The sequence below is a fragment of the Erpetoichthys calabaricus genome, chromosome 14, assembly GCF_900747795.2.
Source record: "Erpetoichthys calabaricus chromosome 14, fErpCal1.3, whole genome shotgun sequence".
In the NCBI taxonomy this organism is placed as follows: domain Eukaryota; kingdom Metazoa; phylum Chordata; class Cladistia; order Polypteriformes; family Polypteridae; genus Erpetoichthys; species Erpetoichthys calabaricus.
The window spans coordinates 91,698,353-91,724,573 of NC_041407.2; the positions used below are offsets into that span (position 1 = coordinate 91,698,353).

The window sequence follows — 26,221 nt, forward strand, 5'->3', positions numbered from 1 at the left end:
GGTGGCCACACCAAATATTGATTTGATTTAGATTTCTCTTTTGTTCATTCACTGCATTTTGTTGATTGAAAATAAATGATTAACACTTCCATTTTAGAAAGCATTCTTTGTTTTACAGCATTTTTTCACACTTGCCTAAAACTTTTGCACAGTACTGGATATAGGTCTTGTTCCAATACTTTTGTTCAATAGAAAAACTGGGTGGTTTGATACAAAATGTGCTATACTGTTAAACATATCTAGATGTAAATACCAGGGAATAAAGGCTGAAACTCTGATCTCTCTTCTCATATTTATCTTTTGATCTCACACACAAATGTCCTCGGTGCACAGTAAAAACAAGTTAATTGGCCTTGATGTTCCCATACTTTTGGAGGGGACTGTCTGTTTGAGTATCCAATCTCATCTGCCTTAGCTCTGCTTAGAAAATCTACATAAGCAACTGTATAATGCATTGTCTTGTAATGTGCCCCAGGATGTTGCTCATTTTAGCAAGTAGCTACAGTACATACAAATAAATGACGGCTTTTTTACAGGTTTATGTGAAAATAGAAAAAGCCCACCATTTTAATCTGTACCCACACAAAACCAATACAAACACTTTCTGGTTTGCTTTATGCTTCCAATCATTTTATTTCACATAAAGGCATTTTACAAAACTGTAGATCATCGGTATGCCCTGCCATTGAGGAAATGGGTCCAACACAACCAAAAGAAATATTAAAACACGATTAGAAATATGCTGCATGGATTAAACAGCACAGTCTGGGTATGAGCGAGGTGGGGTGGGGGGCAATAAACCCACTTAATGAAAAAAAAAATCTGTCGTCTTAATTACCAAATTAAGATAACATCCGGTGAGTCAAGGTGGAGTAGTGCACAAGGTCTGAACATACTTTAATTTGAGCTTAAACGCAAATGCACCAAAATGAATATGGCATCTCCTCCATTTCACAGGGTGACCAGCCATTTATCCATGCAGCAAGTAGATAGCTGCGTCTGCACCATTTCAGCTTTCCAGGACAACACATTTGCCCTGTTCTGGACATATCCTTTGGAAAGGTCCCTACAAAGCTACAATGGTGACATAAAGGCATTAAAATCGCCTTGTTCTAAATTAACAATGCATTACAAAGTAAACTCAGCGCTCTGTAATTTAACGAGGTACAGATACTCATATCATGTAACAGAAAAGAAACATTTCCACTTGGAATGTGCTCATCACACAGCCAATTGGCTCACCAGCAGCAAAAAGGGAGGGACTGGCACTCCCCAAGACAGCTGTGTAGAGCACCACAAAAAATGGAGCTCACCTACAGCAACTCTTCAGACCTGCTTTGAACTCCAAGATCTACACAAGCCCATGAGCCACATCAACTACTCCAGTTGCATGCTGAGATTGGAAATCTGGCAGGTCTGGTCAAGCGTTGACCAAAAAAAAAAAAAAAAAAGTTTCTTCAGTGAGGCTCAGGGCAGCTGGTGTGTCAGTCTGCAAGGAAAGGGGACATTCAAGACAGCAGCCCTGCCTGAACCAGTGAACAGAACAATTCACAGCGTCGGTATCGGTAGCCAGCCAAATGGCTGCAGTTAAAACTGACCCCACTTGAACCCTGAGATTGCTAAAGTAACAATAATTATAATAAAGAGACAGCATGGAGGAAGTATGGGACACAGGAATGATGACAACTGTCTACCTAACCATTTAGCGAGCTATCAGGTGAATATAGCATAAAACAATACAGTTTATCAATGAAATGCAACGTCCAATAAAAACTCAGATGGACTTTGTAAACTGCAGAAGGAACCCCACCCCCAACCCCAAAAATATGCAACATCAAAATAAATCCCCAAAAACATAACCCTATTAACAGTGTACGGGGGGGAGGTGGGGAAGAGAGGGAAGAGTTCTGAGCCTGACTGCACAAGGCTTTCTTGAAGGACTCAGCACATGTGAAAGGTGAAAAGGTGTTGGATTTTGCAGCACAACTTCTCATCTCTGTCAGATCCGAGGAAGCTGTTTTTCAATAAACTCTCTGACTGCAGCCATCTCCTACGAAAGGTGAAGAAATAAAACATGCAAGGGTCATAATAGCTTCTCCAGCCAAAATCCTTACTGATGAAGTTATGTGGCTTGACCACAGTCTGGAGATATTTTGGTAATGACACTTTGTCATAAACCAGGCTCACCTGTGGGCAAGAACTGTGCATCATTCCAGGATATGTTTTAAAAATTACACGCTGTGGATTGACAATAGATTTAAGCTTCTCCGAAGTCAATGCACCAATCTGCACAGGAATCATGGGATCCATCTCACCATGGCACTGCAGAATAGCAATGTCTTTGTTGGCAGTGTTGCTGGCAGCCTGCGGAGAAGGTCCGTTAAAAGCAGAATTATTTGACACAAAAATAATATATGCACACAATCCATTAAACACTTTCTTTCTAGACATTTCAATGATAAATCCCACAGCTGTACACATGTAATTTATATTGTCAAACTGCACTTCAGGAATACACATTTTCATAATATATAATTTATTAAACAGTAGGTCTGCTGGACTTATAAATTAAAAATAGTTTACCCTTCTTTGTTAAATGAACTTAATGACCCTTAGTGTTTTACAAATGTTGGTCATTTAGGTTTGCATTCATTCACATTTTATGTACATATTGGACAGACACTGTCATCCTTTACTATTCTTGTAAATTTTAGCATACTTTACTAGGGGTAAGAAAAAAATATTGATTTTATGATTAACTCCAGTTTTGGTTTGGGTGATTCAATGTCAATTCATAAAATCCCTAGATCATTCTTATCAATTAACACATACTGCCCATGACTTTGTAAAATTTTTTGTATAGTTTTGTTTATAGTTGTTTTCATCCTGTAGGTTGTGCTAGCTTTCCTCCCACTTGTTGCGTTTACTGACCAACTAAGCTTAAGTAAATTTAATAAAATAAGCCATCACACTTATCAGAAATGGTGGAAGGTGGCGGTCTGAAAACTGCGCCTTTGAGCCTTAAAGCAGACAGTTTGGAGCATTTGGGGTTTAAAACAAAATTTCAGTGATACACAGCAACTGGAAAAAAAGCAAAGGTAATTGAAAAGTGTGCAGTACAGAGGTTAAGTATTATGGCTTTACCAAAAATCTCAAAAATAATTTATTGAGGCATCACCCGCACATTCTGAAATCTTGGTTAAAGACAGAGGGTCCAAACCTGTTTCAGTCTAAGACCGGAGTTATACTTCATGCGTCGCGATGTATGCTGCAGCAGACGCTCCTGCTACGCAAGCGTTGAAGTGTTTATACTTGCGCGCGTACTTTACGTAAATCTGGAGGAATCTGCCAGGTGGCAGTGCGAGATATCACGGTGAGAACAGGTTCGGCTTCTCTGTGTTGTGAATTGCCTAGAACACCCAGTAAATTCCGATGACACCTTACCGCAATATCTCTGAAAAGGATGTTTATTGATTAAATCCAGGGATGTGTCCATTCCAGCAAGCATTGGACACGAGTGAGAAACAATCCCTGGATGATGCCTCGGCTCATCGCAAGGTGAATACAAGCACACGCACACACTAGCTTCATTTTAGCGGCACCAAATCCCCAAATCTGCATATCTTTAGAAGGAAACTGGAGCACACTGAGGAAAACCCAGCAGGAAAACATGTAAACTCCAGGCAGGGAATATCAGCGAGGTGACTCCCTGCAAGACAGCAGCGCTAACGCTCCACCACCGTGTCACCCCATGTGTGTAATTATTAACAGTATTCATTATTTAAACGAAATTACCAATTTATCTGTAAAATGTAACACACATACATCAATGTATTTCATCATGAAAGTGATATCAAGTATAAATCTAAGGATTCTAAGCGTGCAGAGTTGGAATATCATACATTTAATGTGCTCAGTGTGGCGATCTATTGCTGGCGATTCACTGCTGTCAGGAGCAGAGGAAGCCCTAGAAAAAAAGATGGCATAGAAGACGGTGTGGGAGAATTTTAAAACGTATCGTGTCATTACGATTGGAATATGCGACGCTTGAATATAAAACACCATGAATACATCTTTATGTCGGCATTTTGCTTCACCACATCGAATCATTCATCAAACATTGAAGCACGCACGTCGATCTTGTAGGATCCGCAAAGCAGCTTTCTGTCACATGTAGATAGTAAACAGAGACTCTGACATCACATTCCAACTTTTAGCACACTGCGCCCCCCCGACTTTTTGCTGTACTGCAACTCATGCACACGTCGCGTTAATTTCTGAGGACCTGCTCAGAGGATGCATCAAATGAACGCTCAGAACGCGTGGCGGCCATGATGCGGACACGTACGCGTTCTGAGCGTGAAGTATAAATGAGCCCTAAGACTCATTTGCTTGCAAACTTCTGCATAATTTGCTTTGTGCTAGAAAAATTACAGAAGCCAGTGCAATTTTTATTTGCAAAGATGTACAGTTGTTTAGCGGCTTCCAAAGCTCAATTAGTGTACTGCAGCCACATCACGTCGTACCATCGCAAATACATGTGTAAAGTGGAAATTCCAAACCTATTTTAAGATGTGAAGAAAAGCATTACAACTGCAATCAAGAAACCAGACTGGTCTTAACATGTGACAGCTGGACTTCCTGGAAAACAGGTTAATTAGTCACTATAAAGTGTCTTTTCATCCTGGGAACCTGTGTTGGACGTTTTATAGACTAGAGCACTATATTCCACTCAAACAGGGAGTAATATACTGGCATTGTTGACAGAGGGGTTAAATGAGTGGGATCGTAAAGAGAAAGACCCAGCCATCATAACAGATAATGCTGTTAAAATGGTTTGTGCCTTTGCATCAATGCAGCTTGCCTGTTTTGCTTATCTATTAGATTGGATGCATGGGACCTCATTAATAAAGGACCTCAAATCTGCTGGGCATGAAAACCTGATGATGAGGTATGTATACTAACATTGTATTCAGACTATAGTAAAATAGAAAATTTAGCTTCTGATATGGGTTGGTTAATTTGTGTGTGTGCTTGATGCAAGTTAAAAAATAAAATATTATTGTAACAGTTACCAGATACAGGTAAGAGAAACCTGTTTCACTCTCAGAAAGTCCACTGAATTGGTGGAAATCACATGTGGGGCATTATCCCCTTTTGTCCTATCTATCAAAGTGCTACCTTTGTACTCCTGAACACCAGTGTCCCCTGCTGAAAGGGTCTTCTCTACAGCGGGAAGCATCATTACTCTGGACAAAAGAGTTGACTCACTCCTGAGCACATCAATCAGTTCCCCTTTATTTTGTTTCTTTTTTGCATAAAAATCTTCCAGTGTCTAAGAAATGAACAGGCCTCACTGAATGTTTTTGTTTCAAGTTTATTCACTGTTTTCAGAAATGTGTTACTGATTTTGAGAAGTCTGTTTGTGGAGTGGGCTATTACCTACTATTAACAATTAAAGATGTAAAGACTAATTTTTTTTAAACATTGTAATTGTGAGCAAAGTATAGCAAAATTAAACTGTCAATTGAAGTGAAATCTCATCGAATCGGGAGGTCAGGACTGATTCCCAGCACTATACTTTATTGCAGCTTATTTATCAGGCATACATTCTTTCTGGTCATATATTGATCACTGTAACATGAAGGTGGATTCACGCAAAAGAAGGGAGCATCACACCTAAATGCACTGGCAATTCATGTCCACTACTGTCTCTAATGATATCAGGGATGCTGACTTGGAGATTGATCTAGAACCTTATATTAGATTGAACAGATGTTAACTCTGAACAGATGTTTCTTCTAGTCCTTTAACCACTTATGCCCAAGACATCCTGTTGGAAGGACACTACCATATTTCAAAGTTGTTTGTGTACATTGCAATACAAACCACAAGTCAGTCAAAAGCAATAATGGTATTTTTACATACGCAAGGGTGTCTTCTTTCACATAAATTATAAAGTTTGACTCCAATTAAGCTGCAGAAACATCTCAAGGATGATCAGGGGAAACAGGATGCACCTAAGCTCAATTTTGAGCTTCATGGCAAAGACTGTGAATACTTATGTACATGAGATTTCTCAGTTTTTTTTATTTTTAATAAATTTGCAAAAACCTCAAATAAACTTTTTTCACGTTGTCATTATGGGGTATTGTGTGTAGAATTCTAAGGAAAAAAATGAATTTAATCTATTTTGGAATAAGGCTGTAACATAAGAAAATGTGGAAAAAGTGATGCGCTGTGAATACTTTCCAGATGCACTGTGTGTGTGTGTATATATATATATATATTATATATATATATATACTAGCCAGCCGCATAATCACGTCACTTTTTTAATGATTTTTAAGCAGAGGGAAAAAAGAAAACCAAGAAAAGTAACATTGCAACGATGCACGCTACGAACCAACATACAATCATCATTCAGTACGCACTGCCTGCTCATGTGCCCGCCCCCAACTCCTCACCTGAGTCGCTGTCATCTGTGCACCTCTGAGCCATGTTGTCTTTTCATTGTTCTTTGCGGTTCTGGCTGCTTTTCTATATATAATCCACAAAGTCACCCGACCATGGTAATAGCGGGGGGGGGGGGGGGGGGTGCATACAAAGGGCAGGGACGTAATCAGTGCGAGCGTATGACCCACACTTACTGGGTATTCCTCGTTCATGGGGAACAATTGCAAGCCCCGGTCCCCGTCACGAATGGGGTTCAACGGCTTACCCACGCCTGTCGGCGTCGGATAGGCACACGTTGATCCATTCAGTGTAGTGCGCATGCAGTACCGGACATCCAAAGGCATCACAGACCTGTTAATGCTCAATCTCATGTGGCTGAAAGCCACTTGTCCCTCTAAGAAGTTGGACGCCGACCGCTTGCCGATCGCGTAACTATTTAGCAGTAGGGAGTCTCATTCGTTTTCGGAATTAACCAGACTAATCGCTACATCAACTAAGTACAGCCATGCAACACCACACACAGAATCGAGAAAGAGCTATCAATCTGTCAATCCTCTCCGTGTTCGGGCCAGGTGAGGTTTCCCGTGTTGAGTCAAATCAAGCAAAATTTGTGTGTGGTCAGTTGTTGCATCCGGGCACATGAACAGGCACTGTGAATGCCTTGAGAGCGTGGGTGGACGCGTGCTGGGGAATAATGAGTATCTATATATCTTCTTAGATATAGACAGCATCTGATAGTTGTGATGGTTTTACCCTCCAGTACATTGCGGTGAACGCTGGTAACAGGCAGGCGGGTGGGCAGGCGTTCTCGTCCCATGCTCTTAGAGTTGGTGGGTGTGTCTCTGTATCGGTTCGAGTTGTTGGGCGGTGCTCTGTCGTTTGTAACCCATGGTCGGACGAGTTTTTGGATTATATACAGAAATGCAGCCGAAACCGAAAAGAATAATGAAAAGTCAATGTGGCTCAGTGGTGCACGTGTACTGTAGCAGAGACGAAAGCGAGTTGGTGAGTTGTTGCGTCCGGGCACATGAGCAGGCACTGTGAATGCCTTGAGAGCGTGGGTGGACGCGTGCTCAAGTTGGTGGGCTGGGCTTGGTGAGTTGACTGACATGGCTATTTTTTGCGTATCCCATGGTTGTCTTCCGGCAGTGTGAATGCCTCGAGAGACAGAGTGTCCTTGTTTGGCGAGTTGTTGCAGTTTGTGAGTTAAAAGCTGCGATGGTTTTACACGCTGGTAACAGTCAGGTGGGCGGGGCGGGTGGGTGGGTGTTCTCGTCCCATGGTCTTAGAGTTGGTGGGCATGGCTGTGTTGTCGGCAGGCGTGGCTCTGTGAGTTGTCAGCGTATCCCATCGTCTTAGCGTTGGTGGGTGGGTCTCTGTGAGTTGGCGGGCGTGGCTATATCGTGCGTATCCCATGGTTGTCTTGCCTGTTCTGTCGGCTTAGTGAATTATATATATATATATAGATACATATATCACTCAGTAAGTTTAATTGCATGGACGTTGTAATTTTTCCTCAGCACTGATTTGGATTACACAGTACATATTCAGTTAATTAAGAAGTTCCAAGTGACTTCACAAACGCACTTCTTCCCACTATTTACTTTGGTTTGGTGCAGGTTGATTATGTACTGGCATTTTTTTAACAGTAAAATGTACTTAAGTATAATGCAAAAAGACTACGCTACCATTATACAATGTAACATGATTATATTGAATCACCTGTGGAAAAGTCTTGTGCAAAGGAAGCCAGCAGCTCAGTGCCAAAACCCCAGCCAATTTATGCTGTGAAGTCAGAGCAGTATATAAAGAGAGGGCACCTCCCTAAAATAGGAAAAAGAAAAATTCAAAATATAACCATCAGCTCTCATAAGAAATCTGTCACTTTTTTCACTGTGAAGTGTAATGTGTCTCATATCTTTATTAAAAATGTACTGCTTTTTAAACAATCCTCACCAAAATAATGTAACCTCATCGCTGCACAATAAAAGCATATGGTGTGGGTACAGCATTAAACCAAATCAGCATTGCCAATTTGATGTCTAATGTCTTTATGTCCATCTCCGATTATTATTTTAGATAACAGATACATCTGATATGTGAGATTTACACTTAATGAATATTTGACATTTCTTTTAACCATTTTCAGTCTTTACTTTTTGCAACCAATGCTTTTTACTAGATTTCTATTCTAAATAACACCTAAAATAATGGTAAGATGTGCTGTCTCTCACCTGTGAAAATCCTCCAATGATTATTCGATTGGCTGGTATACCATTCTTGATCTCATGGTCAATGATGGCTTTTACTATGGACAAGAGAATATATTGTACATGTTTCTCCTAAAATAATAAGCTTCTTAATTCTAGAAGAGAAAAGCTAAATGATGATCAATACCAATTCTGGGAGGACAGAAAACTGCTATAAACCATCTGACAAATGGCAAATCAGTTAGTTTGAAAAAGGATATTTTCTTAATAAACCGACTAACATGATTCTGGTGCTGAAAAATACGTCATACTTACAATTCTCTGAGGCTTTTTTAATTCCTGGTTCATCTTCGGGGGACTCCGGACTGAGTCCCATGAGGTCAAACCTAAGCATGCAAAAAAAAAAAAAAACGTAATTAAAACAGTAAATTGGTTTCTACTATGATTTATACAGGTAATATTGATAATCTGTGCAAAGACTTACTATGAACTCACATTATTTGCTGCTGTTTCAGTGTATGCTAATCATTACGTTTTAGAGCTTAAACCACTTGCAGGGCAATGCTAACTAAGTATCAGTGTTCTAGAACTGGGCTGCAAAAAAAAAAAAAAAAGCCTATCCAAGCAGCCACAATCAGGAATTATTCCTAAGCAGGAGGTTAGTCCAATCTAAAGTACACTTCTGTGTCCTTCTAGCACAGAGAATTTAGAATTGACATGACATTCACCTTAAATATGTAGCCAAAAGCAAACTCTTGGCTAGTCTGCTTGAGACACTTACTGACGAATAACCAAGCACTGTTCTGTATCTGGAAGTGGCCTTTTGTCCAAAGAGCAGAAACAACACCTTCCTTTATAAACTAGGTGCACAAATCTCTTTGCTACCTTATGGGCATTTGATTTCAACCTGGTTTTGGAGCCTGAGAGTATAGTCACCACAGAGTTCTCTGGATTCCTATGTTGTTTTAAATGTTCTATATAAATAAACTGACATTGACATTGGATTGGACAGGTTGGAATTCCTCTGAACACCCTGGTTGGGTCCAATAGCTCTAACATGTGTTTTCCATTCCAAGCCCAGTGCTAGTGACTGAATCAAGCTGTCTTGTGAAAACTTTTATTATAGAGAGAGAGAAAAAGGTTGGGAGCATGCATTGCCACACCCAACACACAACAAACCACCGGGATTGGGACCCAAGTGCAGCGTGTGACACCTCAGCACCAAACTGGAAAAATGTGTGTTTTGTTTTTTATGGTGGCTAAAATACCAATCCACCCTCCAACCCACAAGTTTTTCCTGTAAGTTGTAGGACTGGATGCAGATTAACATCAATGGAGTAGAGTCACTTCTGCCGTTTACAGGAGTCAAACCGGCAATCAGCAGATCCCCAGCCTCAGAATCCCCACTCCACCCATTACAGAGAGGTGTTGAGAAAAAGCCACACTTTCCCAATATAACAGTCCCTGGGCAAAATACAACACTCACCAAGATGGCATCACCATTTTCATGTTGAGTGTGACAGGAATTCTAGGCCTGTTAAAAAAGAAGAATTATTTGAAAAACATTAACTAAAAATATACCAAATACGAGTCTCCAGAGCCCCACTAGGTATGTAAAATATGAAATACATTTCCCTTAGTAATTTATTGTTAAAGTGTTCATAATATCCTCAACTTTGTTTTCTTAAGCATTTTTTTTCAAAATGTTCTGTGATATACTCAATTTAATATTTTATCTACAAAAACAGTGCATTCTGTAGCATGTGAAATTGCATTTGTGCCAGGTCCTGGAAATACGTTTCTGGCTGAAGGGGCTAGCTGTATTGGCTCTGCAGTATTCTAGGTTTACTCGTCGGTGTATGCAATTGTGCAAGTGCAACTTGTAGGCCACTTTTTTTTTTTTTTTTAAGATAGATAGATAGATACTTTATTAATCCCAATGGGAAATTCACATTCTCCAGCAGCAGCATACTGATACAATAAAACAATATTAAATTAAAGAATGATAATAATGCAGGTAAAAAACAGACAATAACTTTGTATAATGTTAAATGTTTACTCCCCAACCCCCCGGGTAGAATTGAAGAGTCGCATAGTTTGGGGGAGGAACGATCTCCTCAGTCTGTCAGTGGAGCAGGACAGTGACAGCAGTCTGTCGCTGAAGCTGCTCTTCTGTCTGGAGATGATACTATTTAGTGGATGCAGTGGATTCTCCATAATTGATAGGAGCTTGCTGAGCGCCTGTCGCTCTGCCACAGATGTTAAACTGTCCAGCTCCATGCCAACAATAGAGCTTGCCTTCCTCACCAGTTTGTCCAGACGTGAGGGGTCTTTCTTCGTAATGCTGCCTCCCCAGCATACCACCGTGTAGAAGAGGGCGCTCGCCACAGCTGTCTGATAGAACATCTGCAGCATCTTATTGCAGATGTTGAAGATGGTTCTGCACTTCTGGTTAGAACTTTCCCCATTCAAGGCTATGGTAGTGAAATCCACAGAAGAGGTATGAAAAGTTTAGTAATATTTGCTCCCTTACAGGTTGCCACAGTAACTTGAAAGAAAGAAAGCAGATCAATACCAAGAATGCAACAAGCTTGACGCATTCCGCTGGTCGCAATGGATCTGAACAGTATCTCGATTTTCACCCAGTGTTGAGGAAGACCACCAGATTGTTCTAAATTTGAAAATGTCACCAAAGATGGATTACATATATTCTGTTCACTTTGTTCAAAAGTAACAAGCAGTATGATGCCCCTGTTTAAAAAAGTGCAGAGAGTCCTAGTATGAAAAGAACAGGAATATAGAGAATTATTTTACTCCTGTCCAACACTCTGGTTGCACAGTGTTTACCACTGCTACTAAACAGTCCCAGAGACTTGTGTTCAAGTTATGCCGTGTATGTAGTCTACATATTCTTTACTTGTTACTGTACTTAGTGGTTGTTCACCTCAGAGATGTCAAATTTTACATTTGATGTTGCTGTTAAAATGTAGGTGGTTCATAGATGATATACTTACCTGGGAAGCTCTTACTTTATTTAGCGTTTAAAACAACATGGCTGTATTTTGTGACAATGATATCACAGGGGTATCGCAATGATCTGATGCCAGTGGAGACAAATCAGACACCATCATCCTATTATATTACTGAGTTTTTGTGACCCAAATGGTGTTAAGAACCTGTAAATCTCGCTTGTCATTAGAAAAAGAGAGCCAGATAATACAACCCCAATTCCAAAAAAAGGTGGAATGCTGTGTAAAATGTAACTAAAAATAGAATGCAATGATTTGAAAATTTCATAAACCCATATTTTATTCACAATAGAACATAGAAAACTATCAAATGCTGAAAGTGTGACTTTTACCATTTCATGAAAAATATTAGCTCAGTTGGAATTTGATGGCAACACATCTCAATAAAGCTGGGACGAGGTCAACAAAAACGCTTGAAAAGTAAGTGGTACTAAAATAAACAGCTGGAGGAACATCCATCCATCCATTACCCAACCCGCTGAATCCGAACACAGGGTCACGGGGGTCTGCTGGAGCCAATCCCAGCCAACACAGGGCACAAGGCAGGAACCAATCCCGGGCAGGGTGCCAACCCACCACAGGACACACACAAACACACCCACACACCAAGCACACACTAGGGCCAATTTAGAATAGCAGGAAGAACATTTTACACCTAATTAGGTTAATGGGCAACAGGTAAGTAACATGACTGGGTATAAAAAGAGCATCTTAAACAGGCAGTCTCTCTCAGAAGTAAAGATAGACAGAGACTCATCAATTTGTAAAACACTGCATCTACACATTGTGTAACAACTTCAGAATAATGTTCCTCAATGTAAAATTGTGAAGACTTTGAATATCTTAACATCTACAGTACATAGGATCATCAGAAGATTCCAAGAATCTGGAGAAATCTCTGTGCTTAAGGGACAAGGTCAAAAATTAATATTGGATGCCCATGATCTTTGGGCCCACATGTGGCACTGCATTAAAAACAGGCCTGATTATGTCAAGAAAATCACTGCATGGGCTCAGGGACACTTCTATAAATCACGGTTTGTGAACACAGTTCGCTGTGCCATCCACAAATGCAGATTAAAACTCTGTCATGCAAAGAAGAAGCCACATGTGAGAATGATTCAAGAATACTGCCACCTTCTCTGGACCAAAGCTAATTTAAAATGCACTGCGGTAAAGTGGAAAACTGTTCTGTGGTCAGATGGATCAAAATTTGAAATTCCTTTTGAAAAACACAAGCGCCGCATACTCCAGACTAAAGAGGAAAGGGACCATCCAGCTTGTTGTAAGCTCCTGCATCTCTGAGGGTATGAGGGTGCATTAGTGCCTATGGAATTGGCAGCTTGCACATCTGGCAAGGCACCATTAATACTGAAAGGTATATACAGGTCTTATAGCAACATATGCTCCAATCCAGACAACATCTTTTTCAGGGAAGACTTTGCATATTTCAGCAAGACAATGCTAAAACACATACCGCATCTATTACAACAGCATGGGTTCATAGTAGAAGAGTCCAGGTGCTCAACTAGCCTGCCTGCAGTCCTGACCTTTGACCAATTGAAAACATTTGGTGCATCATGAAATAAAAAATACGACAAAGACCCCTAAGACTGTTAAGCAGCTAGAATCCTGTATCAGACAAAAATTAGACAACATTTGTGTCACAAAAGTCCAGCAACTGGTTTCCACAGTTCCCAGAGGTTTATGGACTGTTGTTAAAAGAAGAGGGGATGCTACAGAGTGGTAAACATGGCCCAGTTCCAACTTTTTTCAGACATGTTTCTGCTATCAAATTCAAAATGACCTCATTATTTTATTAAAAAGGCACATTTGCTCAGTTCAAACATTTGATGTTTTGTATGCTCTGATGTAAATAAAATATGGGTTTATGAAAAGCTGTTTTTATTTACATTTTACACAGCATGGCAACTTTTTTGGAATTGTGGTTTTATTAGTTAAGTCAACGTTAGAGAAGTCTACACGCATGGAACGAAAATTCTGATATGGCCTCAAAAAAACTTTAAACTTCATGTTTGTAGATTCTATCCTTGCCTGTGACTTAGTTGTGTGAGTTTAAGTAAGTAAGAGCACTCAGGTTGTATTTTAAGTTGTAAATAGATTAGAAAATGTATACACTGCATAGCATTTGGGTGCATTTGGGGAGTTGGTTAACAGTTTTAAAAGAAGGAGCATTTGAAACAATTTTTTGACTTCATCAAAAAGTCATTTATTATGTTTTTGTTTATTAAATGTCAATGCAACAGTGAGTCATACAGAAAAACAACAATAATAGCAGAATATAATTAGATGGGTTAGTAAAGTACATAGAATTTGTAGTTTTTAAACAGCACTTCACAAAATCATGTACAGTAGTTAAAAAACCAGGCCCAAACAGGCTCAGAGTGAAATAATTAGCTTTCATAGACAGTAGATTCTAATTCAGGTGACATAAAAATTGTATAAATTGATTAGCTACTGTCAACTGCTGAGGGTCTACAGCTAATTGTAGTTAAAATTTCATAAACACAAAATTTTAGAAAGTACCATACAATGGATTTATGTTGAAGTCTCAGGCTAAAATTGGTGGCTGCATCAGACCATGACAGATAACAGGTAATTATGGTACTTTGCATGTAAAATATTAGCGTTACGAGAAATGTTGAACTACTATGATCTGCAAATAATACAGCAGTGAAGTTGCTTAAAATTCTTTTCTACATAAGTTGCCAGAAGGCTTTACTTGTATGGTCATTAAGATCATGCCATTTACCCAGTACAATGTCAAGCAGCGAGACAGTATGACAGGGGTTCACACAAGCCACTAATGTGGCTTGTAGAGGCAGCATATTAGGCAGAAGCTGCTGCTATGCATGACTCTACTGCTATTTCACAGCTTTGCCAACAAGAGTGGTTGTTGGATGAGTGAAAGAGGAAAATACATAAAATATACAACATGAAGTAAGTAACCTCTCTCAAGTTAGTCTTAAACAGCAGAGTTGTTTTATGTAGACTGACTAGACATTGACAGCAAGTGCTTTTTTCATTATAATTGAAGACTAAATGATTGTACGATTATTCAATGCTTACAGAGTATCCTTGAGTGGTGATCACCATGAAAATGCACTACATAAACAAGCACCATAAATAGCTCGGCACCATGTGGTAATTTAATTAGCTCAAACAGCGCTTAACTTGAGCTATCTAAACCCACAAAATGCCGCCAATTTGATTTTCCCAAGAACGGCTCAATTGTTTCAACTAAATTGCAGATCAGAAATGTACAAACATTCATGTCACTGAATGTTATGAACATCCATCTCCTCTAAGAAAAAAAAAACATACATTTTCAGAGCAGATACTGTTAAATGGTAAAAGATCACAAAGAAACAATGCAACACAAAGAGAGCTCAACTCACGCATGTGGACAGATGTATTTGATGTACGGGAGCCGGATGGCGGACATGGTGTCTGCCCAGCCGTGCCTGAAACAGAAGAGAGGCTCTTTGCAATGAAGAAAGCAGTGTCTAAACTGTGTTGACCATATTCTCTTATTAAACAGTCATAAGATAAATAAGAAAGAAACATTTTAAACACTCACCCCGTGTCCCCAAGCCCATGGAGGAAGATCACCTGGTAAGGATAAAAATTTAACAAATGAGGAACTCCAGATACAAACATATAAGAGGACAGGCACATACAGTGCTCTCCATAATGTGTTTGTCCTAAATATTATGGTGTTATGAACTTTAGCTTCACCATTATTATCATATGTACTCAGTACAATGAAAATGTTGTCCTGTGAGTCTTCTAGCAATAGACAAGAATACACAACAACAGACACGAATACACAACAATAAACTAATAATACTCAGGTGAAAAAGAAATGCAAAAACAAACATAAGTAAGAGTGCACATGCAAATAAATAAATGATTCAATGTAAGCTAAATGATATATGGTCTCAAGATGGCCTTCCATCCTTCAGACACAAACTAGTCTGCAATACTGAGGGGAGGGACAGTGGAAGGGTTGTATATTAAGGGGAAAAACTACTGTCTTTTAGCATTGACGTTCTAGCTACAGTGCTCTTATAGGGTCTCCCTGATGGTAACAGTATGAGCAGTTCATGTTGTGGGTGGATTGTGTCCTTAATAATGTTATGGGCCCTTCTGAGAAACTCTGGTGTTATGGATGTCCTCTAATTCAAGGAGTGCTGTTCCAAAGATATTTTGCGCTGATTTTACCACCCGCTGTAGAGCCTTATGGCTCTGTGCTGTACTCTTCCCAAACCAGACTGTGATGGAGTAGATGAGGATACCTCTCAACAGTAAATCTGTAGACGTTGATGAGGATAGTGCTTGGCATTCTAAACTTCCTCAGCCTTTTCAGAAAATACATATGCTGCTGGGCTTTTCCTGCCAGGTCTGTGACACAGTAGGTCCAAATGAGATCCTCAGAGATGGTAATGCCAAGAAATTTAAATGGGGTCACTCTCTCCACTTCGCCAATGTACAGTGGTGGGTGCTGACCTCCCTTCCTCTGTGTGTCATTAATCATCTCTTTCGTTTTGCTGGTGTTAAGAAAGAGATTACTGTCCTGACACCACTTCACAAGGCCAACCACCTCCCTCGTGTACGCGGACTTGTCACCCCAAGAAATCAGTCCAATGATGCTGCTGTCATCCGCAAACTAATAATACTGGTGTTATGCTGGGAAGCGACACAGTCATGGGCAAAGACCGTGTACAGCATGGGACTCAAAACACATTCTTGTAGGGTTCCTGTATTCATGTTAATAGTTTTGTGAAATGGGGGGGCATGTATATAAAGTGTTGAACATGGTGTGGACTGAGATGTAAGCAAATATCCTTAAAGTATGCAATCTGCACTTTAATCAAATTTTAAACTATGGAGCAGAGGGGGTAAATCAAAGAAAAATGTCTCTTTGTCCCAAAAATTGTGGAGGGCACTGGAGAACCTTAAAAGAACACTCTTGCCAAAACATTCCAAAGAACAAAGTATAACATGCTATCCTGACAGCATTTTTTTTTTACATGAAGCCAATGAACATCAAACATTTTTTCTATATAATACACTTCTTATATGCACTGTGTCAAGGTACCATACAAATTGTTTGACATTGCAAGAGAAGATTTAAAAATGTACAGCAAGAACACTGCATAACAACAAACACTAACATAAAATACAAGTGAGCAAAAGAAGGAAAGGCAGCAAAATGTAATAAGGGATTTGCTGGCGCATAGCACCTCTCTACATTAGGGACGGAGGATAATGACACTGCTGCATAATCAGTAAAATACTGATTTTCAGTTTCTACTCAAGCATATAAATGATCATTTGTAGTAGACTCCTAATGGCTGTTATGTGAAGAAGATTCAGTTCTTTCGTGCATAATCAAATTTCAACTCAGCTCTACCTCTCTGGGACTAAAATCTCTCTATTATAAACAAAAATCTTGGAATCAGACGAGACATGATTGTCTCAGAGAGACACTTTCACGTCCCGCGAGATGAGTCTTCGTGCCAAGAGATGTAACCACGCCCGGGACCGGAAGCCCCGCGAGACAAGAGCTTACGCAAAGAGATTTGGAAGTCCTACCCACATAACCACGCACATGGTTCAATCATTTCTCAGTTGTGTGAATGCTATTGTCAAACACATTACTTGTAGAGTGAAAGAAATGATATTCACTCACGGGCAGTTATATGTTGCGTTGTCACGATGTAATTCCAAACACGGAATCAAATTTCAATGTGATATTGATGAAAAGGTAAAAGCAAAAAGAGATCGAATATATGGACATAGGTGATAGGAGGGGGTTGGTGAGCGAAGCCCCCTAGGACTTTAAAAAAGCACTTTGAAATGGTAATCATTTTAAGGTCAATTATTGCAAATAACGAATTAAGCACCTATAGTGATAGCCAAGTCAGTCTGTCTGTTCGCATGAAACAACGTGGCACCAAATTTTGTTGAAATGTGGCAAACTTAGTCTTTAAGCAAATTTGTTGAAACAATTAAATTTTCTTTGAAATATCTTTAAAATTTTTAAACTGTGTACAGCATAATATGTTTTAAGTTTCCTTTGAAAAGCCCCTGCCGAATTTGCAAACTCATCTATCTTAAAATGGAGGAACATTGTGTGGGACTGCAACTACAAATTACTTTACTGTTTCAATTTTAACGTAACAGCAGTAACATCAACTTGCATATTTTACATATGTCCTCTTCTCAACCTCCAATAGCTGCTACCAATACTATACAGATCCTCAAGTTAATGAAACAACCAGCAGACTGCGCGTGTGGACAGGAACTCACTGTTGCTACCTACTCATGCATTTGGGATTGAAATCCTCTGTCAGCAGGTCCAGCTGGGAATGTGCAGAAACCTCTACTAGCAAGTTTTCTTCTGCTTTATGAAGTCTTTCCAGCGGCTTGAACGCAAAGAAAAGACAACCAGTGTATCAGTATTTCACACCTCCCAATGCTTTAAGTCGTAACAAGTAAGTTAAATGATCTTCCTAATCATACTGCAACCTACCACACGACGAAACAGCTCGGGATCTTAGTTGGAAACCCCCCAGGCAGGCATGCAATCCAGTCCAAACCTTCGGAAATGACCATCTATCTGCTGTAGCCATGTGTTAATTTCAGGCTATGAGCTCCAATAAAGAACTGAAGAATATCAAAATGTCCTGGTTTTAACAAGATGCCTGTCTAATAAAACATTGTTCTTCTGAAACAAACATCCTAACAATATATTTAGAACTGCATGTGAAACTCCAAGGAGGAGCCCTCATACTGCTCCCTTCTCATCCCCTTGATGTAGTATACATACAGTATAATAACGCGGTCAAACCACTAATGAGAAAAACTTGATTAAGAACCTGTGTGAAATCTGAATATTACTTTGAATATGATCAAGAAGCAGACAAAAAACAGAGTTCTGACATTTATTTCTTTCCACTTTAAGCACTGTGGGGAATCATATGTGTTTATATGTGAATTTTTTTTTTTCCTGTGCATCGATACCTCTCTGATGATGATAAAGTAGGCATTAAACAAATTAGTAGGCACCCTATAATTTACCATACGAGTGCCACATTCACCCATAATGGCAAGTCGAGGTAATAAAGTTTGCCCTTCATTTCTGTTATTCTCTAACACTTGTCACAGCTGAACACCTCTGCAATTCCTATTTCATGAAAATTACAATGGCCAGACATACTCAAGCCAAGAAACAATTAATTACAGATTTTTTTTTTTTATTTAAAGTTGTGGTAATTGCCATCTGAAAACTGTAACTGTGTGTGAATTTGGGTGTGTGTGTGTGTGTATTACAGAGAGAGAGAGAGAAAGAGAGATCCTTGTGACACATTGCAGTCGTTTTCCGCTTTTTCACCAATCCTGGTGGGATAGTCTTTAGCCCCTGCAACCCTGAAATGGACACAGATGGTTCAAGAACTGACCTACTGAACTCAGTCCATTGAGTCCTACAGTGCCTGCACAGTCATTAAGTGCACCCAAATGTTACGCCATGTGTATGTTTTCTAATTTGTTGAAATATGCTATACAAAACACAGTTCTATCGAGGTATTAATTTTATGTTGCAATGGGTAGAAAACAGTAGAGAAATATATAGTGCATTAATGTTATTTCCCAACTTTGTTTTATCATTTATTAGAATTTTATTACATGCTCATTGAAGTGGCTACGATGGCGCCTGCTCAGACATATTTTAGATGGATAGATAGACAGACAGATATAGACAGCTGTTACTTTATTTGTCTCAAGGAGAAAATATTGCACTTTTTTGAAATTTTAGAAATTTTTTTATGAAGTAATGTTGGCTAATTAGTGTGGATGAACGTTTTTGTTTCAGAAAATTTCAGTTTTTAATTAAGACTACTGCCTTAATTAAGCAAGCTATATTTCCCATTTTCACTGTTTTGGTGCCATTTCAGAAATTACAAACTGGGCTTTCTGAATTTTTTTTTAATGTAGAGTTGCAAGTATTTTATTGTGTGTTAAATACATGGAATCATTTGGAGGTGTTTTATCATGATTTCTAAGATTTTTCGCCATCACCTCCAATATTATCTTCAATTTGTTTCCAGCTATTCTAGTTATTTAGGCTGTTATTTACTAATGAGCATGACAGATGAAGTTACAGTCATGCAGAATTCAGTGTAGTCCTACCTTCAACTTGTTCTTAATTACCATTATTAGGAATCAATTAAGGGAGCAAACGCCAAAGAAAAAAGTAAATAGGAAAAATACAAAAGTGTGGAAGTTTTAAAGCTAAAGCAAAAATACTAATATTTTTAAATGTCGTACAAACGTAAATCTCATACCACAGTGCTTTTCTTAATGCATAATAAGAGAAACAAGACCAGCTAATTAAACAATGAGATTAGCTAGATGTAAAATGACACACTGATTGCGAAACCGGAACAAAGACCTGTAGGAACAGTGGGCCTTTGGGAATCAATATGAGACGCTACTGCTCTGGAGGCTCACTGTCCACTCTAGTGTCAAAGTACTTTGATATCCTTGACATTTAATGTGTGATTTGACTTGTTCCCTTATCATACTGTTTCTTCACACAAGATATTTTTTTCTGGTGCTATATTCATGATATTCCTTGCAATGAAAGGTGCTATAGTTAATATTATTTATTGTATCAGTATGCTGCTGCTGAAGAATGTGAATTTCCCATTGGGATTAATAAAGTATCTATCTATCTATCTATCTATATAAAGTAAAAAATAAAACAGACTGCTCAATTTATTCATTCAGACAGCATTATTTTTAGAAGGTGGTGTCTCTTTTAGAAGGGTGAGACAGAGGATCACCTTCATTATTATGGAAACTAGAAGAATTTATCTCTCTCTAGCTAAGCTTTCATCATTAAGGGCAGTGGGGAATTTGGGTGTGATATACTGTACGACTCAGATTTTATCATTAAGTAAGACTTTAAACACTACAAAAATGGTCTGTTTTATCTCACTGGCAAATCTGACAAAAGTCTTATAGAGTGGTGCTATTTAGGTTTTACAGTGAGTACTATGCAAGTGAAGGCAAGGTAGCACCGACAGGTTTTTGCACATCCTGTCCTTGTCTTTGTGGGTTTTCCTCCCACATCCCAAAACATGCATGTTAAGCTAGAGAGTCTAAATCATCCCAGTGCAAATCTAGATATATGAGTGAGTGTGCCCTGTCATGGACAGGCACTAGCTCCCCATAGCCCTAAACTGCATAAGCTAGTTAGAAAATTGATAAATTGATGAATCACCAATCTGATGGATCACACGACCTTTTGTGCCACCAATACTGCTTCACATATTTAGTTTTTTAGCATGGTTATGGGAACAACACTCAACACTTTCTCCTGTTCCCCCTTGTGATGTAAAGATCTTCTCCCAAATATTGGACTCCCTATTAGTAGCCTCTGCACAATTTTTTGAACGCTGAGGCTTTTAAAAGTATTTTAGCTAAGCCTACTCTGAAGTGTGTAACCTCTCTTTTAATTTGGGATAAACTGCAGTAAACTTTAGAGATGCTATGTGCTATTTTTGATGGCAATGTTCCTTGAACACTTAACAAAATGTCTTTCCCTATATCACCTGAGGAATCTACCTGCCACTTCTTGTGTCCTTAAATTCAATGCACTACTCAAGATCTAGTCCTATCTCAGGTAGAATACAAGCTTGTTTGTGTCAGTATTATGAACTGTGACATTGCGCCCCTACAGCTTATTCGGCATTTAGAAGCCGGCTTGTTTTATAACATCTTGCCACACTCTCATGCTGTGCCCCACTCCAGACCTCTCTTCAATAGCTTACAGCTGTAACTTTCATCAGATTTAAAACGCTTGTGTTGGCTTATTTCAGTTGCTAAGAGATCTGACCCTGTGTAAATTCAGAAACCATGGTTACAATGTCAGCACCATAAGGGTCTCTACCGTCAGCTTCTATTGGTTACCTGATATCCTCAATTGTAGGCATTAAAAATTAAAATACACACACCGACCAAAAAAAAAAACAAAAACAACCCTATCAGTAATCTCTTGTTAAAATCCAAAAATGCTATATTAGGGATTGGATTGTTGAAGAAACATTACCTTTAGTTATCTGTGCCTAAGAAAATCTCTATGCTTAAAAATTTAAGTCCAAGCAAACTGCAGCATTTCAAAACATTCAATTTTTGAAGGGTGGTATTACAAGAAAATATGCCGAGAACCCCTGACCTAGAGATAATATAACAACAGTCTGCTGTAGTTAGCATTTACTTTGATAAATAGGTGTGCTATTATCAAAAAACATACTGTGTGCTTACTGTTAGCAGTAAATAATGTAAGAAAACAAGATCAGAGACCCCCCATGAATATAAACCTATTGCTGCAAAGTGGGGCATGACCAGATGATACGTTATGGGGGGCCTTGGCCAAAACGTTGGGAACCCCTAGACTAACCTGTTGATCAGATGTGAATGAGGAACGGAAATGTGAATAACCACAGAAAGGAAAAAAAAACCCACCATGGAGAGTGGAGAATACACAAAGTTCACACAGGTTCTGATCCAAAGAACCTGGCAACACTTAATTGTCTATTTACTTCATCAATCAGCATGTATGAAATAACTTAAGAATAGATACTGATAAGTGCTAAAGCACATGCATGGAAGCCTAATTCAATAGCTAGGTGTAGGTGTGGAAGATTACATTTCATAGTGCACATTATCAAGTAGCAGGAGAAGAAGAGGCTTACCACGGCTGTTTCCCGTTCACTCCCAGAGACTGTAACAGCCTCAGTAAGAAGCGGCACAGACATGTTGTTACCACACATACACTGTAAGGGCAGCAGTAGCCTGCAAATGAATCAAACAAAGAAGGCAGCATTAGGGACATCCTCTGTTAACACTGGGAAATTATTTTATTTAATTGTTCAAGAAACAGCATCCTTCAAAATGCCACCATTGCTGTCAAGCTGCTACAAGCTAAAACCTAAAAAAAAAAAAAGTGTTTCAAAACGCATTAACAAAGGTTCTCTGTGGATGGGTCCCTGTGAAGTTATAGCTGCCTCAGCCTCTTTCTTCAAAAAGATTTTATCATAAAAGGTAAGCAATATTAATGTCAGTAATCCTTAAGAATGCTATTTAAGGCTTTACCTTCCAAAATCTACACAGACTTACTAATCCTCAGCCCAAGAGGTTTATTGGCTCAGGATTTATTACCCCCATGCCCTACACACACACACCTTCCTCCTTCTCCTGGCAGACTCATTGTTTCAACCTTCCTCCCAGCTCCAGGCCTGTTCTGCCTCAGTTGCGCTACAAACCACACCCAACAAAAAAAAAAAAAAACCTCTGTGTCATCCTCCACATCAAAACAGAATTCCAACCCAATTGCCAAGGGCCTGTCTACCTCAGTTTTCAAGAACACTCAGAAGCAGAACAGTGATGACAGAAATGAAGACAGCCTATTCAAGCACCACACAATAGAATTTTCACAAGTATTTAAACTATAACTTCACAGTGATCCCTGAAGCCTTAGAAGCCACAATATAAAAAAAAATAATTCTCCTCTAGCTCCAACAGCTTGATTGTCTCAAATTCCATACCCAAGACAGGCTGAAAACTACAGAAAGAATCTCCCCCAGGATCCCTGAAGCATCGGTCTCCAGTCCCACCCCATCAAAAACTTTACTGCTTAAACTGCTTCAAGCATTAATGCATGACAGCCACAGACACCACCTTAAGCACAACCAAAATGTTATCTACTTCTAACTTAAATCTCCATTTCCTCCATTTGATTGTTTGCCACAATCTATAGCTGTAGTGTAGAACAGTCCTGGTCTTTATCCCTTTGAAGGCTTATTTGCCTCAATTCCATTTCACATATACCCTACTGTGTCAGAAAGTGTCATTAAGGTACCTTAGTTTCCATTTCTTATGGAGCATCTCCAAAGTGTAAAACTTTGTAACCACCCATTTTCTAGCTCAATTATCTGGTACAAAGTCACATCTCCTCTCATCTCATTTCATCTTCTTAACCACTTTTCCTAGTGACAGTCGCACCATCTGCAGGCCAATCAGGTCAACCCAGACTTCCCTGTCCCCTGCTAAAGATTCCAGCTCTTCCCAAGGAATTCCTAGGCTTTTCTAAGCCATCTTAGACATATTATCCTTCCAGCGTGTCTTGCGTCAGACTACGGGTCTCTGTCCTAACGGGAAGTACCCCATGGGACATCCTTACAACATGCCCAAAACACCTCAACTGGCTCCCTTTGACCTGCAGGAGCAGCGACTGTATACTGAGGCTCTCCCAAATTGCTGAGCTTCTCATCCTATCACTGAGTGTCAGCCCAGTCACCCTGTGAAGAAGCCTCATTACTGCCGCTTGCACTCAACATCTTACTCTTTTGGTCATTATTCACAGATGAGAACAGGGATGTTGATCAACTGGTAAACCAAACATTTTGTCTTTAGACTCTGCTCCCACTTCAACACCACACTCAACGCTTGCAGAACTGCTGGCCCCATTCCATTCCACTTGTTGATCTTACACTACTTTTATGTTACTTGTGAGCAAGATCCTGAGATGCTTGAACTCCTTCACTAAAGGCAGCTGCCCCCAAAAAACCTGGAGAGTGAAATCTGCTCCTTTCCATGAGAGTACTATAACCTCATCCCAGCCACCAGCAAACAGCTCAAATACCGTGCCGAAAGCCACAGTCATGTAGGGCAAAGAGAACAACCCCTAAACTCAACTGGACACACTCACATCCATGGCTGTGTCTCAATATCCTGTCCATGGAAACCACAAACAGGAGTGGTGACAAGACACTGCCTTGACAGGGCCCAACACGCACAAAGAGCGAACTTAACACCAAATATTTGGACACAGCACTCACTGCACTCATAGAGGGTCAAATCATCTAAAATCCATACTTAATATTTTTCCTGAGCCACTCTCTCCTTGAGTAATCATCTCCCCGGATTGATAGTACTTGAGCCTTGGGAATCTGGCTGTCTCAGTGGCCATGTCTCTGTAGCTGAGCCCCCACCCAACTAATAGGTGGTCAGCCTCAGTCTCCAGGCCATGAGAATCTGGCTACAGTCTTCATTCTTTTAAAAAAGGGCATCAGTCCCTCAGCTTTCATTCCCTTTCAAGCCTTTTTCCCAACTTCGCCACATCTCTCTATCTATCTCAAAACGTTAAAGAACTAGCACTGCCACTGACCTCCTCCGCTTAGCCTCATTCAAAAGCCTCCCTACGTCAGTTATTTACGAGAGATGACGACTGTCTCATTGAACTTTGATGCCCCGTTTTTTAATCTCCACTCGGGAGCTTTCACATCTGAGTCTCCATCTTTTTAATAACCCGAGGTGTTTCATTTCACACTTTACAATCCTGGATGACTCCACTTCCATCTCCTTTAGCGCATCATTGCTTCCGCATTAAACTCAAAGCTGCCCTACCACTTCAGACTGAAATCTCCAAGAGTATTTTTTTCCAGTCTCAATTGTCAGCCGCCGTTAGCCCGACTTCATTCGCTTTTTCTCGTTCACCGGAAGGTCACTTCAATGTCCACTCTCGGGTTTCCTTTAACAGTGATACCAACAGAGCGATGACCCGGAACCTGGGAGCTGACCACTCCCGTTCCTCTCTTACTTCTCTTGTCCGGCTTCATTGTGGTTCTGTGACAGGGCCTCAGTGAGCACCGCGGCCTCGAGTTGTGAAACGCGCCAAAGGGAAGGGAGCAGCTGAGCGTTATCCGCGGCGCCTCCTGACTAGTGAGCTTCCGAAGACTTCCTGACACAGCTTTCACCATGCCCGCTAGTGAACCACTGCGGTTTCTAGCGGAACCCCACCAAACATCGGAATAACCGGTTAACTTTGACTTTGTTTATCTCATATAAAAAAACGAAAGCCGCGGAGCCTGACTTACCTTTGCGCCTATAGCACGCCGGAACTAGTGGGGCGGGGCCACGGGGCGAGTCAATGGAGTGAGAAAGAGGATACAAGTGGGAGCGGGAGGCTGAGGCGAGTGATGTGTCAGAAGTGGGAAAGTGGCAGTGAGTGTCATCCAAGTGTCATGTAAGGCGCATCGGAATGAATGTGAAGAACTGCATAGGACCATTACAACATCAAAATGCGTGATGTGCCAGGAATGGGAAAGAGCATTAGACAATCAAAGTGTGTGATATGCCGGAATATCAAAGTGGCAGGGAGTGGCGTGTAAATCGCATGGGAGTGAATGTGTAGAACGGCACAGGGTATTTGACGATCGAAGGGAGGCTCAGGGGAACGATAAGCCACAAGTGGGCGAGAGGCAGCGAGTGTCATATTAGTGTCGTGTAAGGTGCAGGGGAGTGAATGTGAAGAGAACCATAACGGTATTAGACAATCAAAGTGTGATAGGACCCAGAAGTGGATATGAAAACAGCATAAGGGTATGGACAATCTAGGGAGGCTTAGGGTTAAGATGAGCCATAAATGAGTGT

General features: G+C 40.0%; 1 protein-coding gene across 3 annotated transcripts; it reads right to left on the reverse strand.

Moving 5' to 3' along the window:
* Positions 1-601: 601 nt before the first annotated feature.
* Positions 602-25,784, reverse strand: lypla2 (lysophospholipase 2). 3 transcript variants are annotated; one of them, XM_028819984.2, is made up of 10 exons: positions 25,666-25,784; positions 22,483-22,582; positions 15,297-15,328; positions 15,115-15,180; positions 10,153-10,200; positions 8,982-9,052; positions 8,691-8,764; positions 8,179-8,280; positions 2,188-2,364; positions 602-2,050 (listed from the first exon to the last, which is right to left on the reverse strand). In XM_028819984.2, exons 2-10 carry the CDS (start codon positions 22,558-22,560, stop codon positions 2,000-2,002), a joined length of 699 nt encoding a protein of 232 aa, XP_028675817.1. In that variant the 5' UTR covers positions 22,561-22,582; positions 25,666-25,784; the 3' UTR covers positions 602-1,999. The 3 variants fall into 3 exon arrangements, with proteins under 3 accessions (XP_028675817.1, XP_028675818.1, XP_028675819.1); XM_028819985.2 differs by lacking the exon at positions 25,666-25,784 and adding an exon at positions 25,196-25,355; XM_028819986.2 differs by lacking the exon at positions 25,666-25,784 and adding an exon at positions 24,665-24,706.
* Positions 25,785-26,221: the final 437 nt, after the last annotated feature.

Coding starts and splice junctions, on each gene's coding strand:
- lypla2 (XM_028819984.2), bottom strand. CDS start 22,560: ATGTGTGGTAACAACATGTCTGTGCCGCTTCTTACTGAGGCTGTTACA. Junction 8,765..8,981: donor TAAAAAAGCCTCAGAGAATT/GTAAGTATGACG, acceptor TCTTGTCCATAG/TAAAAGCCATCATTGACCAT. Junction 8,281..8,690: donor TCATTGGAGGATTTTCACAG/GTGAGAGACAGC, acceptor TTCCTATTTTAG/GGAGGTGCCCTCTCTTTATA.